This window comes from Leptodactylus fuscus, chromosome 1, assembly GCF_031893055.1.
Source record: "Leptodactylus fuscus isolate aLepFus1 chromosome 1, aLepFus1.hap2, whole genome shotgun sequence".
Classification (NCBI taxonomy): domain Eukaryota; kingdom Metazoa; phylum Chordata; class Amphibia; order Anura; family Leptodactylidae; genus Leptodactylus; species Leptodactylus fuscus.
In genome coordinates, this window is record NC_134265.1 from 240,575,436 (window position 1) to 240,592,843 (window position 17,408).

General features: G+C 42.5%; 1 protein-coding gene across 2 annotated transcripts in view; it reads left to right on the top strand.

The window, feature by feature from the left end:
• The first annotated feature begins 4,728 nt into the window (after positions 1–4,728).
• Positions 4,729–17,408, top strand: part of LOC142216755 (protein phosphatase 1K, mitochondrial-like) — a 30,434-nt gene continuing 17,754 nt past the window's right edge. For both annotated transcript variants that reach the window (XM_075284791.1, XM_075284798.1), the window contains exons 1-4: positions 4,729–4,826; positions 10,142–10,666; positions 11,369–11,469; positions 16,348–16,513. In XM_075284791.1, the coding sequence (XP_075140892.1) occupies positions 10,221–10,666; positions 11,369–11,469; positions 16,348–16,513 (713 nt within the window). In that variant the 5' untranslated portion in view covers positions 4,729–4,826; positions 10,142–10,220. The remainder of the gene's footprint in view (positions 4,827–10,141; positions 10,667–11,368; positions 11,470–16,347; positions 16,514–17,408) is intronic.

Sequence of the window (17,408 nt, forward strand, 5' to 3'; positions counted from 1 at the left end):
TGTTTGTATCCCCCTTGGGTCTTCGATTATTATACTCTGCGTCTGAAAAGATCCCAGAGTATAATAATTGTTGATGGGTGTCCACAGTGGGCATAATACTGTGTGCAGGGGCCACTATGGAGCATAATACTGTGTGCAGGGGCCACTATGGGGTATAATACTGTGTGCAGGGGCCACTATGGGGCATAATACTGTGTGCAGGGGCCACTATGGAGCATAATACTGTGTGCAGGGGCCACTATGGGGCATAATACTGTGTGCAGGGGCCACTATGGGGTATAATACTGTGTGCAGGGGCCACTATGGGGCATAATACTGTGTGCAGGGGCCACTATGGAGCATAATACTGTGTGCAGGGGCCACTATGGAGCATAATACTGTGTGCAGGGGTCACTATGGGACATAATACTATGTGCAGGGGCCACTATGGGGCATAATAGAGTGTGCAGGAATGTGGGGGATCGGTCGTTGGAGTCTTCAGCGTCGGTCGGGGGGGGGGGGGGGACCCATGTCAAAAGTTCACCACGGGCCCCGCCATTCCTAGTTACGCCACTGCCGCTTGTCAATGTGTTTGGTATTCCGTTCGAGGGGTCCCCATGCAGACTCCCTGAACGGAATACCGAATGCAGATGTGAACCAGGCCTAAGAGTTTTTTGCTTGAGGAGAAATACCTTATTTGTTTTTTATTCATACAAGAGAATTCTTGTTGAGTTCTTATGAGAGCAGCTGAATTGTCACCTCCGCACAGGCTGCCTACTGAAGTCGAGCACTGTATAAATATAACACATGTAAGTGTTAGTAAGAGGCTTGTCTTTATTGGCAGGGAACTGGCCAGTGGCACTAGCATATGAGCATGACGCCTATCTGTGTGTTTCACTCTATATACAGAAGAGGTGGGTGTGCTCTTGTCAAGTGCTGCCTTTCCATGTCATAAGGATCTGCTGCTGCTGCACTCGTGAGCAACCTGAACCCGCTGTCACATTACTAGCTGTGTCTGGTCCAACCTGTCACACCAAGCATACTGCACACAGAAGAGTAAGGTAAGGTGTATCCGTGAATGTTAACTCATTATACACCAAATATTCTACAAGACACTGCGGTATTACTTAAATATCTTGCATGTTCAGATCTTCAGTAACCATTACGACTTATATGTACCTGTACCTATAACAGCAAGTGGAGGGGGGGGAGGTGAAATGCTGTTTCTGCATTGGCACTTAAAGTACATTTATAGGATTATGGTACCTGTAGGGTTTCAGAGGTAAAAACTTTAGGAAAAAAAAAAAGTTTATTTGCTGGTTCTGCTTTTAAGGAGTTTTTAGCTTGTATATATGGGAAATATTTATGGGGCACTGTGGTCTATAAAGAGCTACCTTTATATTTCCCTTTACGTTTCAAAACATTCTTTATTTTGGCTCCAAAAATCACAGTAAAATCTGCAATAAAAAAAAATTCTGCAATTTGTTTTCTTATCCGCAGCAGAAAAACCCTTGCATTTTTTTACTGCAGCATTGCGTTTTTCAAAAACAAATACATTTTCTGCAACATTTTTTCCACAATGTGCTGGGACTGTAAAATGCTGAGTTTTTTTTCCTGCTGTGTTTCTGCACAGTGTAGCCTCAGCCTATATGTGCTGTGTGAAGGAAGAAAATACACACAGGGAAGGTGCCAGAAGTTGTGGAAAGTACCACAATGTTTGCTTTATTATATTAAGCCTCACAACATACTTGCCAACTTTTATGAAATATCCAGGTAGATCCCAGACAAATTAGCAAATTTACCGATATAAGGCCGGAACTCCATGTGGTATTTTACAGTCACAATAAAGTGGATGGGATTCCAGCAAATCCCATCCCCACTTTTTGGGAAAATATGCACAGCAGGCATGCTGCAATTTACCAAACTGCTGCGGTTTTTGAAATCACAACATGTCATTTATACCTATTTATATTTTCCATATAGGTATTGCTGAAGCAGAAAGTTTGCAGAGGAAACTTCTGCAGACTTTCTATAAAAAGCACTGTGGGAAAAAACGCAATTCGTTGCTTCTGCTGTTTTTCCCACAACACTTTTTTGCTGCAGGCCGCTGTGGAATCTACCTCAGAATCTGGTCCAAAAAAACACCTCCCATTGACTTAAATGGGAGCCGTTCACTTCTTTTTTCCGCGAGTGGTTTCTTCCCGCTCGCAGAAAAAAGAAGCGAGCTGCCCTTTCTTGCTGCGGATTCTGACGCTGAATCAGCCGCAGGCGTCCGCGTCCCGACACTCCCTCCCGACTAGACCCATTCATTTGAGCCTAATTCGGAGCGGAATGCCGTGACTGCCGGAATGCTGCGACAGTCGCGGCTAGCCGCCGGAGGTGTTTTTTTGTATCGCATTCTGATGTGGATTCCTGCATCAAAATCCGGTACAAAAAAACCTGTGTGAACTCACCCTAAGGGTGTTACCATAATGGGTACTCTCTTACCTTCCAGAGGGCTTTCCATAAATGTTGACAAGCCATACATAATAAGGTGTGATCCATTTCGTGAATAAAGTATAGTTGTCAGGTGATCTGAAATTACAGACTCCTGAGATATAAATCTGCAATTTTACATAAACATAAAAGGAGAGAGCACAAAATCAATCATGTGTAGGACCTTCAGTCTAAGGGTGCATTCACACTGAGTATACGCTGACTGATTCTGAATGTTAAAACACGTTCAGAATCAGCGCGTACAAAGCAGATCCCATTAATTTCAATGGGAGCCGGCATGCGTGCTCTCCCAATTGAAATGAATGGGCTGCATTTTTCCCTATTGGTTTCAATGTGATCCGCACGTATCTAGCGCTGCAGGAAAAACCACAGGGGCAACGCATTTGCAGAGTTTTCCTCCACAGATTTTCTTATACAATTATACCTATGGGCAAACAGCCAGCGCTGGTTTTGGAAATCGCGGCGTGTCCGCACAGTGGTTTTTACTAGAATCCCCTCCACTTTGCCTGAACTGTAAAACGCATTGGGCCCCGGCCTCAATGGAGGATAAATAAAATGGTAAAAGGAATCAATTACGCTCACCTATAGGGTCATATAAGGTACAACTCTTTTGCAGGCTTGTAGCAGAAAGTTTCTGCAATTGCACAGCTGATCTTGATCTCTCCCGACATGGTCAAAAATTGCCAACTGGGTAGGAAAAATAGCCAAATAAAAATATATATCCCAAAGATAAAAGTTCAAATTCAGATATAAATCTGGTACTACTTCTCACAGTTTCAGATGTTCTTCAATTGCATCCAGTCTAGATAATCCTAAGTAAGTTAAACACATCAATACAGCAAATCTTTCTTCTGTCTATTCATTCATCTCTATGGGAGTTCTTAAGATAGGTCAGTTCTATAATCAGCTTCTCTTCAGCATTTCAGAGAGATGAATGGGGTGTTAGGGCACTGCACGATCATTGAGACATTTATTAGGGGAACACAGGACCTCCTCCTTGTGATTATTAGTGGTCAGACCCCACTGATCAGACACATCAATGATCCTGTGGCTAGAGGAAATTTTTCTTTATAGGAAAACTAGAGCAGATTGTCTAGGCAAGGGCTGTCCAACATTTCGGTGTTTCTCGGCAACACTGGAAAAAGTAGAATCGTTCTAGGCCACACATTAAATACCCAAATACAGTGAAACTCCTTTGAGACAACCACCCACATTTGCACTAAATAAGTGGTCTTCTAGTGTGGTGGTCTTCTCAAAGAAGGTGATTACTATGGAAAACTGGAAATCTGTCCAAAAAACGTGGCCTCAGTAATTCTCGTCTCAACAAGATGGTCTTTTGAAGAGGTTTACTTGTCTGATTTTTGTGATATTCACCACCACAAATACATGAGATGCCGAGGTGTAGAAGTACCCTTGATAATCAAGTAAGAATATTAAAGTTTGAGTTCACATCTGCGTTTGGCTCTCCATGCAAAAGCAGTTCGTGAAACCGTCTCAAAATCCTCCAGAACTCATTTTGAACAGTTAGTTTTAAATGCCATTGGTTTCAATGGGTTGTACAAACCATCCACCGGAGTGCATTTGAGCATTTATGTCTGGTATCCGTTCTTTTGGCGAAGAAAAAAGTCAGACTTGCTGAACTTTTTCTGTACCCAAAGAATAAGAATACCAGACAGACAGCAACATTGAGATCTATAGAAAGCAGATACAAATGGAGTACCAATGGATAGTAATCTGTTTTTGTCCATTTTGCAATCCGTTTCTTCCTCTGCACATGTTCAGAATAAAGAAGGGGAAACAAACATGCAAAAAAAAATTGAATTGTCCAAATGGAAAGTTTTTTTTATGGATACCCATTGACTAATCCTTCTAAAAAGACAAATTCAGGGATCTTGCTGTGTAACGGTTTGGAATCAGTTTTTGGACCCAACCCTTTTTTTTTTTTTTTTTTTTTTTTTTTTTAAACAGGTATGACTATGATTAGATAACATATTAGGAGTGATCAGCACTGCTGGATTTCTGCACTGGGGCCCGTCTATGGTGCAGCTATCTGGGTTACCTCAGTACAAGAGCCCTGTCTCTGGAATGCTGATGTTGTGACCTCTAAGGAATCCCACCTCCGGTGGATCTGGTTTGCAGCCAGGACATGGAGGAGGTGGCTGCAGGGACAAACTAGCATTGGCCGGAAGATATTGATGGGTGGGGAAAGCAACACTGATTAGGCCCTGGTGGCTTTGGTGCTACTCCAGTTCCTTGTACCCATCAGGAGGAGAAGTAGTAACCTGTGCCGGAGTCTCCAGACTCCCATAGAGGACGAGGAAGGCCTGTGGCTACACCTGATCACTGGACATGTAAGCTATACTGCCTTGTATCCATACTACTGGTGCAGAGCATACCATTTAGCTGATTGGGGGAGCGGCAGCCTAGACTATTGGGGTGTTATGGAATGTGCCTGGTGGGGTGCTACACAGTGGGCAGTTACTGAACATCCTATCAAATTTTCAGGATCGATGGCGACGTGATAGTACAAGTATTGTTATAGTAAGTGTGTCAGCTGCGGTCTCTGTTCAGGTAATAGCAGGATTTGGGGTCTTAGTGGGTGGCTGTAAGGCAGGTGTCAAGTTCTGCTGAGATCTATGTCACATCCCTGCAGACTGCTGTGGAAATCCCTTCATTAAAACTGCTGTTATGTCTGGGAGCTTATACATGCCACGGCAACTTGTGGGCTTTCAGAAGTTGGTCTTGTAGTAAGTCTGGGGCAGTCTGAACAAAAAAAAATAAATAAATATATGGTTCCCCAGTAATGAGCTGTTATCTCCAGGGAAACTTCTAGCTATCCTCCAGGTGTGATGTACTATTACATATGGGTCATCAGATGAATAGCTGGCCATGTAATACATTCACAACCACTCTGGTAATGGAAGGGGATCCTCAGCAGCGACACTTTGCCCCTCTGTAACATCTATATGCAACAGACCTTTAAAGAATCTCTTGTGGCCCCCACTTTTTCCATCTCTGGACCCCTTACCTGCATGTCTGTAGCTCTCCAGGCTTATTTCATGTAGACTGCTCTCATATCCCTACAATACAGTTTCCCCTCCCTCCTGATCAGACACCATCTTGACTTTTATATTTATATTTCTCTGGGCTGTGCTATCAATCCCATGGTCAGCTAGAGGACTCTACCCTATGTGCTGCTGGGGAACAATGGAATTATCTTTTTCTTTCCATATTCTCCCAAATAATCAGAGAGACCAAAAATGTCCAGTCAGGGAAGCTGTACATTTTTTCTGTCTTCAGTAGTAGTAGATTTTGTCCCCGTGGACAGCCGGTGTGATACATGTTGTTTGAGTCATACAGAAAGGTCTATTGCTGGAGATGGGGACCCCCTAGAGGAACCAGAAAGTCATGTTATTGTTGGGGTGACCCTGGAGGAGAAGACCCTTAACTTTCAGGTAATACTTGCTGAGTTATACATATTGGGGGAATAGGTACAGAATGAAAAAAAATAAAATTTTAATACTTTATGCAGCAGCCAATGAGAGTGCGGCTTTTAACCTCCCACCTGATAAGCGTACATGTGATTGGTTGTTATGACTGCTGTGGTCCTATCACTAGTCCTGGAGACAGTCCTGAAGGCTAATTATACATGACATTTAACCTGCGATATGCTGGAGAGATCTGTAAACTTTCTCCAGTCCTTCTTTCCATTCCTTTCTATCTGATGTCACATGGATTCATTCCCAGTGTAAGTGAATAATGTCAGTGTGACTCACACAGCTCCTGTATCCTTGGCATGTGCTTCATGAAATTCTACTCCTGAGAGGGGAAGTGCATATGTTTACATCAACGTCTCTAGTCATTGGCCCTCAGCTAGCAGGACTTACGCTGCTGTTATATATATGCGTCATGATGGCTTTGTGCAACATTTTTGTGGCATGTTTTTCTATGACAGGATTGTTCTATGGGGTTACAATGATGCAGTTAATTCTCTTCCTAAGAATGGTAAATATTCCGTGTATGGTGGTGTTTATATCCTCAAAGCAAGGCTAATGCCTGCCCCTCTTACTAATATACCTTGTGGGATTTCTTGTTGTATGAAACTTCCCTGTCACAAATGTGCCAAACAGCGAGGTGTCTTGCTGTACCCATCTTACCCCTCATTCCCATCTGCTTTTGTATTCCCCATGAACAGAATACAAACGCAATTGCAAGCACATCTGCTGTAAAAGCACACGGCAGGCATGTCAAACATGCGGCCCTTTACAGGCATATCTGCGGCCCGCACAAAAGTCTCAAACTTTGTCTCTAAGAGACAAAGTTTGAGACTTTTGTGCGGGCCGCAGAGGTGCAATACTCTCGCGGCTATTCGCTACTACACGCTGCTGTGTAGACGTGATGTGACGTGATGACGTCACATCGCGTCTATCTTCAGACGGAAGCCGCGCGGGCTCAGCCGCGCGGCTTCCGCCCCCGGCAGCACCCTCCTATGTCGGAGCCGACAGCCGACAGCGGAGGGGAAAGCCGCGACCGCGATGGTCGCAGCAGGGGGGTTTTGACCAGAGAGAGACGCGGCTCGCCGCGTCTCTCTCGTTGTCAAAACCTGCACGGGCAGTTCACGTGTGAACTAGCCCGAGAGAGAGAGTGCGGCAGGGGAGCGAGGACTCGGAGTCGTCGGAGAAGGTAAGTTTAATGTGTGTATGCATAGAGGTGGAACGTGAAACAGGGCAGATGAAGGAGGGGACGGCATGACATTGGGGGCAGAGATGGAGGGACATGACACTGGGGACAAAGATGGGGGACATGACACTGGGGGCAGAGATGGGGGGACATGAATCTGGGGACAGAGATGGGGGACATGACACTGGGGGCAGAGATGGAGGACATGAATCTGGGGGCAGAGATGGGAGACATGAATCTGGGGACAGAGATGGAGGGGACATGAATCTGGCGACAGATGGGGGACATGACACTGGGGGCAGAGATGGAGGACATGAATCTGGGGGAAGAGATGGAGGGGGAACATGAATCTGGGGGAAGAGATGGGGGACATGAATCTGGCGACAGATGGAGGACATGAATCTGGGGGCAGAGATGGAGGGGGGACATGAATCTGGGGGAAGAGATGGGGGACATGAATCTGGGGGAAGAGATGGGGGACATGAATCTGGGGGCAGAGATGGAGGGGACATGAATCTGGGGGCAGAGATGGAGAGGACATTAATCTGGGGGCAGAGATGGAGAGGACATGAATCTGGGGGCAGAGATGGGGGACATGAATCTGGAGGCAGAGATGGAGAGGACATGAATCTGGGGGCAGAGATGGAGGGGACATGAATATGGGGACAGAGATGGGGGACATGAATCTGGAGGCAGAGATGGAGGGACATGAATCTGGGGGCAGAGATGGAGGGACATGAATCTGGGGCAGAGATGGAGGGACATGAATCTGGGGGCAGAGATGGAGGGACATGAATCTGGAGGCAGAGATGGAGAGGACAAGAATCTGGGGGCAGAGATGGAGGGGACATGAATCTGGGGGCAGAGATGGAGGGGACATGAATCTGGGGGCAGAGATGGGGGACATGAATCTGGGGGCAGATATGGGGGACATGAATCTGGGGGCAGATATGGGGGGACATGAATCTGGGGGCAGATGAAGGGTGTATATGTAAATAGATAATTTTCTTTTATGAAACTAACAAAATCTTCTCAGAGAACAAGGCTGACTGATCACCACTTATAATCTAAAAAAGATTGAAAAAAATGATAGCAAATAAATGTTTAGTTTTTAATTGCTGTATTTTTGTTAAATATATTAGTTGATGTTACATATTACTACTTCATATCTTGTTTTCATGACTGCTGTTAAAATACGTGTGTGACATTAGCTGCTGTGTGCGGCCCTCGCAACAACCTCTTGTTACTCATGTGGCCCTCGGGGTACCCTGAGTTTGACATGCCTGGCACACGGCACAGACCCCATAGACTATAATGGGGTCCGTTTGCTTGCCGCGCGCTGCCTGCACAAATCATGCGGACAGGAAAGTAGATGGTGAACTACTTTCCTATCCGCACGATCCCTACGGATATCTGGCGGTAAACACACTGACACCATTATAATCTATGGGGATCTGTGTGCTTTTACTGCACCAGCGCTTGCACTTACGTTTGGTATTCCATTCGAGGGGTCTTCATGCGGACTTCTCCAGACGGAATCCAAACCCTGATGTGAACGAGGGCTTACACAGCAGAGGACAGCTCCTATTCATAATGTGACTTTATAATAAACATTGACTATTCAGTCATATCAGGAGTCTCTATATACAGTAACACAATATATGCCACATAGAGGTGGTGTCCAGTTTAGACAACCTATTTTATATAGGCTAGGCTATATATCTCCGTTTGTATCTTTGTACGGCAGTGCGGAATATGTTGGAGCTATATGAACATTGGTAATTAAAGGGGTTAAGCAGGGAAACTAGGGCTTACAAGAGCTCACATCCCCTGCACTGGATAGACTTCCTTTGCCTCTCCTGCTGACACCCTGACTCTTGGAGATGTCTTAACAGTAGTGATGTCAGAGGAGTCAGTACACATAGATTTTTAGCACTCTACAAATATAATTGTCCAGTGTAATAAAAGCCTCTACCTGTATATACTTGTCAGTAGAAATGTATTGTTTAGATATGTGTGTGTATGAGGTGATTAACCTATTTAGGAGGAAAATGTTGTTAGTCTGGACCCGCTCCTCCAAGGTTAGAATTGTGGCCACCTGGGAGGATTCCCATGGTTTTGTCGCTTATGGTTTGTGAATGGCATTCCTTGGAAACCAGCACAAAAACGGAAAAGGGAGTTATAAAATGCAGATAGCCCAAAGACTGACTGACCTCTTCTACACATTGGAGGGGGGAGAGTGTGATTTATTTATTTTTGGTCACTTACTTTTTCCAGGATGACTAGATTGAGAAATAAACATTTATCACCCATCCCAAACAAGGGGGTTAATTAAACAGAACCAATTAATATTCATTGGACTTTCCTCCTTATTAATCCTCTGTCCACTGTGACTAACATAGGATTACAATAATGAATCAGAAGAGTGGCTCTGAAACCTGAGGCAAGGCCTAACATTATAAAACTTAATGATGGCCAGAGAAACTTGGACCTTTTTCTATTTTATAACTGTTTGCTTATAGTATGTCATTGTTTTATCTTTTTCTGTAAGCATTGAATCTTTTTTTATTTAAGCATTCATTTTAATGTTAGTCCCAGTATGCTGTATGGGTCCATTGCCATCTGTTGAAGAGCAGTTTGTGTATGTGTTCTGGATTCCTAGATTTGTATTCCTATTACTGAACCAGAATGTAGTAGGTTGTGGCAACGTGTATCTGGGGTGCATGGACTGTGGTTGGGTACAATCTATGTTCAATTTGCAGCCCGAGTGAATGGCAAGCACCAGTTTGAGTGACTGGTGTCAATTAGCCCCTTGTTACATGCAAGGGCAGTTCATACATGACATTTGGGTCTTTTGAAATATTATTAGTAAAGCTTACACAATGCAGGGAATGCAATGGTTAGATTTAACTTTCCATGCATAACTCTTTTAAATGCATTACATCTTTTCTTTTGCCCATTAACAGCTTTCTTTTCTTCTTTGCAGACTACAATTTATCCATTTCAAGACCTAAAAGTTATTGAAACACAGAAGTTTTTTATACCAAGTCCTTTGTAGTTGAGGAATGTCCACAGCCATCTTGGTTACATTTGTAAGACAGGGAGTGTCATGGGTGAAAAGAGGAGCACTTTTGACATCATGTGTGTTACAAGATAACAATCGTGTAACTTCAGCCTGCCAGTGCTCCATCTCCAACCGCAGGTCTCTTTCATACCGTCTTGATCATGATGGAAGTGGGCGACCTGCCACCTGGGACTCTTTTGGCATTTGGGACAATCGAATTGATGAGCCTATTCAGCTCCCACCCAGTATTAAGTATGGCAAACCCATACCACACATCAATCTATCTAAAGTCGGCACCTCCACTCAGCTAGGGAACAGGAAAGAAAATGAAGACCGATTCAACTTTACCAAACTGACTGACAATGTCTTGTATTTTGCTGTCTATGATGGGCATGGAGGAGCTGCAGCAGCTGATTTCTGTGACCACTTTATGGCAGATTATATCAAGTGAGTCAACCTTTCACATATGGGATTATTAATGGGTAAAAAAATGCAAATCTCACTCTGTACGCCGCCCTCTAGAGGGCAGCATCCTTAACATCATGCATGACTCAGTTAAAAAGTCTAATTAATCATGATGCGGATTTAATTGCCAAATTAGTATTTCTATCCCAAAAGGGACAGATTTCCAGCTATGGACAGCGCTGTTTCGGCCTATTGGGCTTCCTCAGCATAGCGTAGGGATACTGATTTGGCAGAGTGAGAGACTATAGACCAGGGTCAGGGGATAATCGTACACATCAGGGAGAGTGTGTGCCTACATAGGCAGTACGGAGACTTGCAAGTCATTCCTGCTCCGCTAGGGATTCTGGGTAAAAATATGCAAATCTATTCTCCAGGATGTAATTAGGAGAACAGTGCACTCTGTACGCCGCCCTCTAGGGGGCAGCATCCTTAACATCATGCATGACTCAGTTAAAAAGTCTAATTAATCATGATGCGGATTTAATTGCCAAATTAGTATTTCTATTCCAAAAGGAACAGATTCCCAGCTATGGACAGCGCTGTTTTGGCCTATTGTGCTTCCTCACCATAGCTCAGGGATACTGATTTGGCAGAGTACTCTCCCTGATGTGTACAATTATCCCCTGACCCGGGATTATTAATGTTATAATGGACTTATTATTAATGTACAACTTTCACCCACAGGGAGTTACTTACACAGGAACACGATATGGAAAAAGTATTGACCAAAGCTTTTCTAGAAATTGATGAGGCTTTTGCAAGGCAAGCTCATCTTTTTGTCAATGGTACGTACTAGATTTGTTTCACAGACGTCATAATGTTACCGATGCACTATAAACATGGACAGCTGACAACAGTTGAGAATGTGGTACAGTGTCATGGAATAACCTACAATAACATTGCTCATTGACTGATAGAAATGTGAACAATTGGGGGCATAACAAGACCAGTCACAACATGGGGACAGGTATGCAGCTATCTTTCTAACCTTGGACAAGCCATTAACTTGTGCCCTTCTGAGCATTGGAATGCTATGCAACTATTCTTGGCTGACTACAGATTTAACACTGTGCTGTCAAGCATGGATAACAGTGCTTAGTGCTACTCTGTAGCTATTCTGAAAGCTATGCATTTGGTGTATTGATGCACCACAATTATAACCTAGAAGACTTTTCCAAAATCTAAATACCCCATACACAATGCTTTCCTGCGCAATACTTAATGATTTCATATTAAAGCAGGTATTTTTAACTTGAAATTCTTGTGACTTTTTGTGGGCCTCATTGGCACTGACAGTACAGACACCTTCATGCATAAACTTCTGCAGGTTGTTTAAGGTCAAACATGATCTGGTAGCAAGATACATATTCCTTGGCTTCTGCTATTGGCCACTGGTTTAGCCCCAAGTCTTTAGAACCTGTCAGACTTGTTTCACCATATATCATCGTAGCTGTCACTGGTTGTCCAGCGCCTTATTAAAGGAACCGTACAGTGTCATCTATGACCTTGTCAAAAAATCCTGTTACTGTGGCATGAAGAACGTGATCATCTGATCTTATGATTTCCTAATAGTGCCAAAAATGTACTGTAGTTATAACTAATCCATCATTTCCAGAGGCATAATATTGATAGATGACAGTGAGAACTAAGACTGTGACGTCCATCTTTGTGAATATAGGGACAATTGATATATACATGAATTTCAACAATGACCAGAGTTTTAAGAACCAAGTTTCATAACACAGACCTTGTTTTGTCATCTCAAGTAGCAAATATCAGCTTTTATTATTCTTGTACAGGTTGTTTAAAGGGGTTTCCTGGTCCTCAGGCATTTTTTATACAGATGACTTATTCACAGGTTAGGTCATCAGTATCTGTTAGATGGGGGTCTGATACTGCACCGATCAGCTGATCCTGGATGGAGCAGATAGCTGCTCTGTTATTATTCAAGTAATGGGTGCAGAGCTGCAGTACCATGGCGCCTCCTATGTACAGTGCATAGGACTGCAGCTCTGTGCCTATTGTTTGAATAGGAACAGACCTTCTTCTGGAAGCTTCATTTCACTGCATAGTGGAAGATGGAAAAAGTTTGTTTTTGTACTGTTAGCCAGTGGGTATGAAGTCTTCAGTAGTGTAGTTGATACCTTTTTTAATGACTAACTAATAATGATGACAGATTACAAGCTTTCGAAGCTCTTGGCTTCTTCCTCAGGTATATTTAAAACAATTTCTGAAGGATGTATATTTATGTACAAAGGGGCACATAGGAGTGCAATGTTATTGGTACATAAAAGTAAAAAAATTGTCAGTTCCCAAGGTTCTATCCACAGTTCAAAGAGTGGTTTTTTATGGTTGCTTCAGGTCAGTGATTTCTGTAAGAGGCCATAAACCCATGTGACAGATTTAACCCCTCCTGGAGTGTTTGAAACAGTGTCATGGACTTGTACTCATAAATCCTTCTCTCTTTCTATACATCCTTCAGAAATTGTTTTCAAATATACCTGAGGAAGAAGCCAAGAGCTACGAAAGCTTGTAATCTGCCATCATTATTAGTTCGCCATTAAAAAAGGTATCAATTACTTAAGACTTCCAAGTTTTTTGTTTTTTTATAGTGGAAGATGTTGGTCTAAGTTTCAGATCTTCACCGATCAAATAAGGATGAGATGAAGGAATGAAAAACACCTAGGTTTTCCAGAGAAAACCCCTTTTTACCAAAAACTGGAAACTGGTTGCCACAAGGAATGAGAATGTTCTTTTTGAAAATTAAAAATGATGGCCAACGTAATGAGCGAGTAATAATACAGTCATATAATTTATGCAGTAATGCCTGCTTTAAACCATCATTTAACTCAGAACACACACTACAAGCTGTTAAATGGTTAAACATTGGACATTTGTAACCTTTATATTGAAAACATTGCACAATACATGTATTTGTGCAGATAAATATAAGGTAATATATCATTTGTTTTTTAACTTATCTATTTATTTGTGTGTACTGCTTTCCATCACCTGTCGCACCGAACACTTTATTCTTGTGTCCTTTTGTGTATAAATATGCATCCCTTCAGAAATTGTGTTATGCCATGCCTGATGAAGAGACCTGAGTAGCCTTGAAAGCTTGCAATCTGTCATCATTTTTGTTAGCCATTAAAAAGGTATCAACTACTGAAGATTCTCAATTTTTATATGTAAGATATAGATTAAGCATTAAAGAGAGTGAACCCCACAATAGACATGTATGGCATATCTGCAGAACATGCCATAAATGGCTGATATATACGGTTCTCACCTCTTGGTATTGACTGCTGCATTCAGCATACAGCTCAGTATATAGCTTTTGGACTGCAACTGTCACTTAATTGTTAAAAGCCATCAGTAGGGCCCAGGTCTAATGTCATAGACGCATAGATTTCTAATCTACATTACTTATATACAGTCCTATGAAAAAGTTTGGGCACCCCTATTAATCTTAATCATTTTTAGTTCTAAATATTTTGGTGTTTATAACAGCCATTTCAGTTTATTATATCTAATAACTGATGGACACAGTAATATTTCAGGATTGAAATGAGGTTTATTGTACTAACAGAAAATGCGCAATATGCATTAAACAAAAATTTGACCGGTGCAAAAGTATGGGCACCTCAACAGAAAAGTGACATTAATATTTAGTAGATCCTCCTTTTGCAAAGATAACAGCCTCTAGTCGCTTCCTGTAGCTTTTAATCAGTTCCTGGATCCTGGATAAAGGTATTTTGGACAAACAATTCAAGTTCAGTTCAGTTAGATGGTCGCTGAGCATGGACAGCCCGCTTCAAATCATCCCACAGATGTTCAATGATATTCAGGTCTGGGGACTGGGATGGCCATTCCAGAACATTGTAATTGTTCCTCTGCATGAATGCCTGAGGATTTGGAGCGGTGTTTTGGATCATTGTCTTGCTGAAATATCCATCCCCGGCGTAACTTCAACTTCGTCACTGATTCTTGAACATTATTCTCAAGAATCTGCTGATACTGAGTGGAATCCATGCGACCCTCAACTTTAACAAGATTCCCGATGCCGGCATTGGCCACACAGCCCCAAAGCATGATGGAACCTCCACCAAATTTTACAGTGGGTAGCATGTGTTTTTCTTGGAATGCTGTTTCTTTTTGGACGCCATGCATAACGCCTTTTTTTATAACCAAACAACTCAATTTTTGTTTCCAAAATGAAGCTGCCTTGTCCAAATGTGCTTTTTCATACCTCAGGCAACTCTATTTGTGGCGTACGTGCAGAAACGGCTTCTTTCTCATCACTCTCCCATACAGCTTCTATTTGTGCAAAGTGCGCTGTATAGTTGACCGATGCACAGTGACACCATCTGCAGCAAGATGATACTGCAGCTCTTTGGAGGTGGTCTGTGGATTGTCCTTGACTGTTCTCACCATTCTTCTTCTCTGCCTTTCTGATATTTTTCTTGGCCTGCCACTTCTGGGCTTAACAAGAACTGTCCCTGTGGTCTTCCATTTCCTTACTATGTTCCTCACAGTGGAAACTGACAGGTTAAATCTCTGAGACAACTTTTTGTATCCTTCCCCTGAACAACTATGTTGAACAATCTTTGTTTTCAGATCATTTGAGAGTTGTTTTGAGTAGCCCATGATGCCACTCTTCAGAGGAGATTCAAATAGGAGATCAACTTGCAATTGGCCACCTTAAATACCTTTTCTTATGATTGGATACATCTGGCTATGAAGTTCAAAGCTCACTGAGGTTACAAAACCAATTTTGTGCGTCAGTAAGTCAGTAAAAAGTAGTTAGGGGAATTCAAATCAATAAAATGATAAGGGTGCCCATACTTTTGCACCGGTCAAATTTTGGTTTAATGCATATTGCACATTTTCTGTTAGTACAATAAACCTCATTTCAATCCTGAAATATTACTGTGTCCATCAGTTATTAGATATATCAAACTGAAATGGCTGTTGCAAACACCAAAATATTTAGAACAAAAAATGATTAAGATTAATAGGGGTGCCCAAACTTTTTCATAGGACTGTATTTGTGAATGTAAACATCCTACTCAGGGATCTGTTATTAATATAGCATCATGGCATTTTTATCGTTCCTATTAATGAGAATTACAGTCCTGCTAGGTGAGGTGAGTAACGCTTCCCCTACTACTGATAATACTTGTCCATAGACGAGTACTGGGGGGGGGGTGTTCCTCACTGCTCAGCGTCATCACTGGACAGACTGTCAGAAACACCTTTCTGACACTGAAGAGCTACGGTAACGGCACCGATAGCTCTTCAGCGGGGGCACAGTATGGGAAAGCCGATCTTTTTTCTAGTGGTGTATTACACCGCATGTGCCCGAGGATGTGAAAGCACATCCTGCTTTGTAAAGCAGTCTTAATGGCATTGCAGGTATACATTCTGTTGTTATTTGTTATATCGGTCTGTTCAGTTTTGTGGTGCATTTCACTTACCTCCCCATCCCCCCCCCAGAAAAAAACTCCACCCCTTCTCCCTTCTCATTTGTACACACCCCTTCCCTTCTCATTTGTACAAAAAAACAAAAGCTAGGTGACTAAATACAGTAATGATTTTTGATTCTTGGGTTTATTATGCCTTGAGTACTGACACTTCTACTTTTTTCATTGTGTTTTTAGCAACTCTGTTGAACTGCGGGACCACTGCAACAGTAGCCTTGTTGCGTGATGGTATTGAACTAGTTGTGGCTAGTGTTGGTGATAGCCGGGCGCTATTATGTCGCAAAGGAAAACCAGTAAAGTTGACTATTGACCATACACCAGAGCGGAAGGAGGAAAAACAGAGGTATAGTATCAGTGTACTTATGACTGGTTGCAGTCTTCTGTTTCAGCCAGAGTTTTGTAGGCATGCTCTGGTGACCTGTGCAGAGAGAGCAGTAAATAAGACACAGAATCTACAAATCACAATAGGTGATTTAACAGCTTCTCTACATATTGTAGGGAAGATAGCTCAGTAGAAGCAGTAGTGTGGACCCAAACAGTCAAAGACAGGGACACAAAATATGCAGCAAACCGATTAATTTAGAAAAAACAGGAAAATAAATAAACCTTGACTTCAGGCACAAAATGAGCAAAACAAAATACAGACTTAACTTCAGGCAAAACAAAATCCTGGTCGTCTGAGTGACTAACTAAACAGAAATTTTAACCTAACTATATGTGTCTTAATACCAGCCACACGAACAAAACAAACACAACTATGTCTCACCAGACTCAGGGTTACAGGACAGACCCAACCATCTCCTCTCACTCCCTGGATCTGCACTGCAATGCAGGATCTGCAGCCTTTTCTGGCCCAGTGTTGAGACAAGGACTCACACCTGAAGCTGAGGCCTACTCAAGACCCGCACTGGACCCCACATAAGTTAAAAACCTGGGGGAGATATAGGGAGATTCCAGAGCTCTACCTGTCACCTTCTCACAATATACATAATAGCTGTGATCTTCAGTGTGAAGATAAGTGAGGTATCTGATTCTAAAAGAAATCTCCTTTAAAAGGGAAATACCTTATTTAGCTTGGAGTCTAATGTCAGTACTGCAGGATTTTAAAAAAAATATAGCAAGAGGGTGACTTCAGCCGGGTACATCATATTTATAGTGTTAGCAGCCAAATATATTACAAACCTTGTTGATGTGCCCCAGATCTATATTTTATTTATTTATTTTAAACTGTAGTTTAT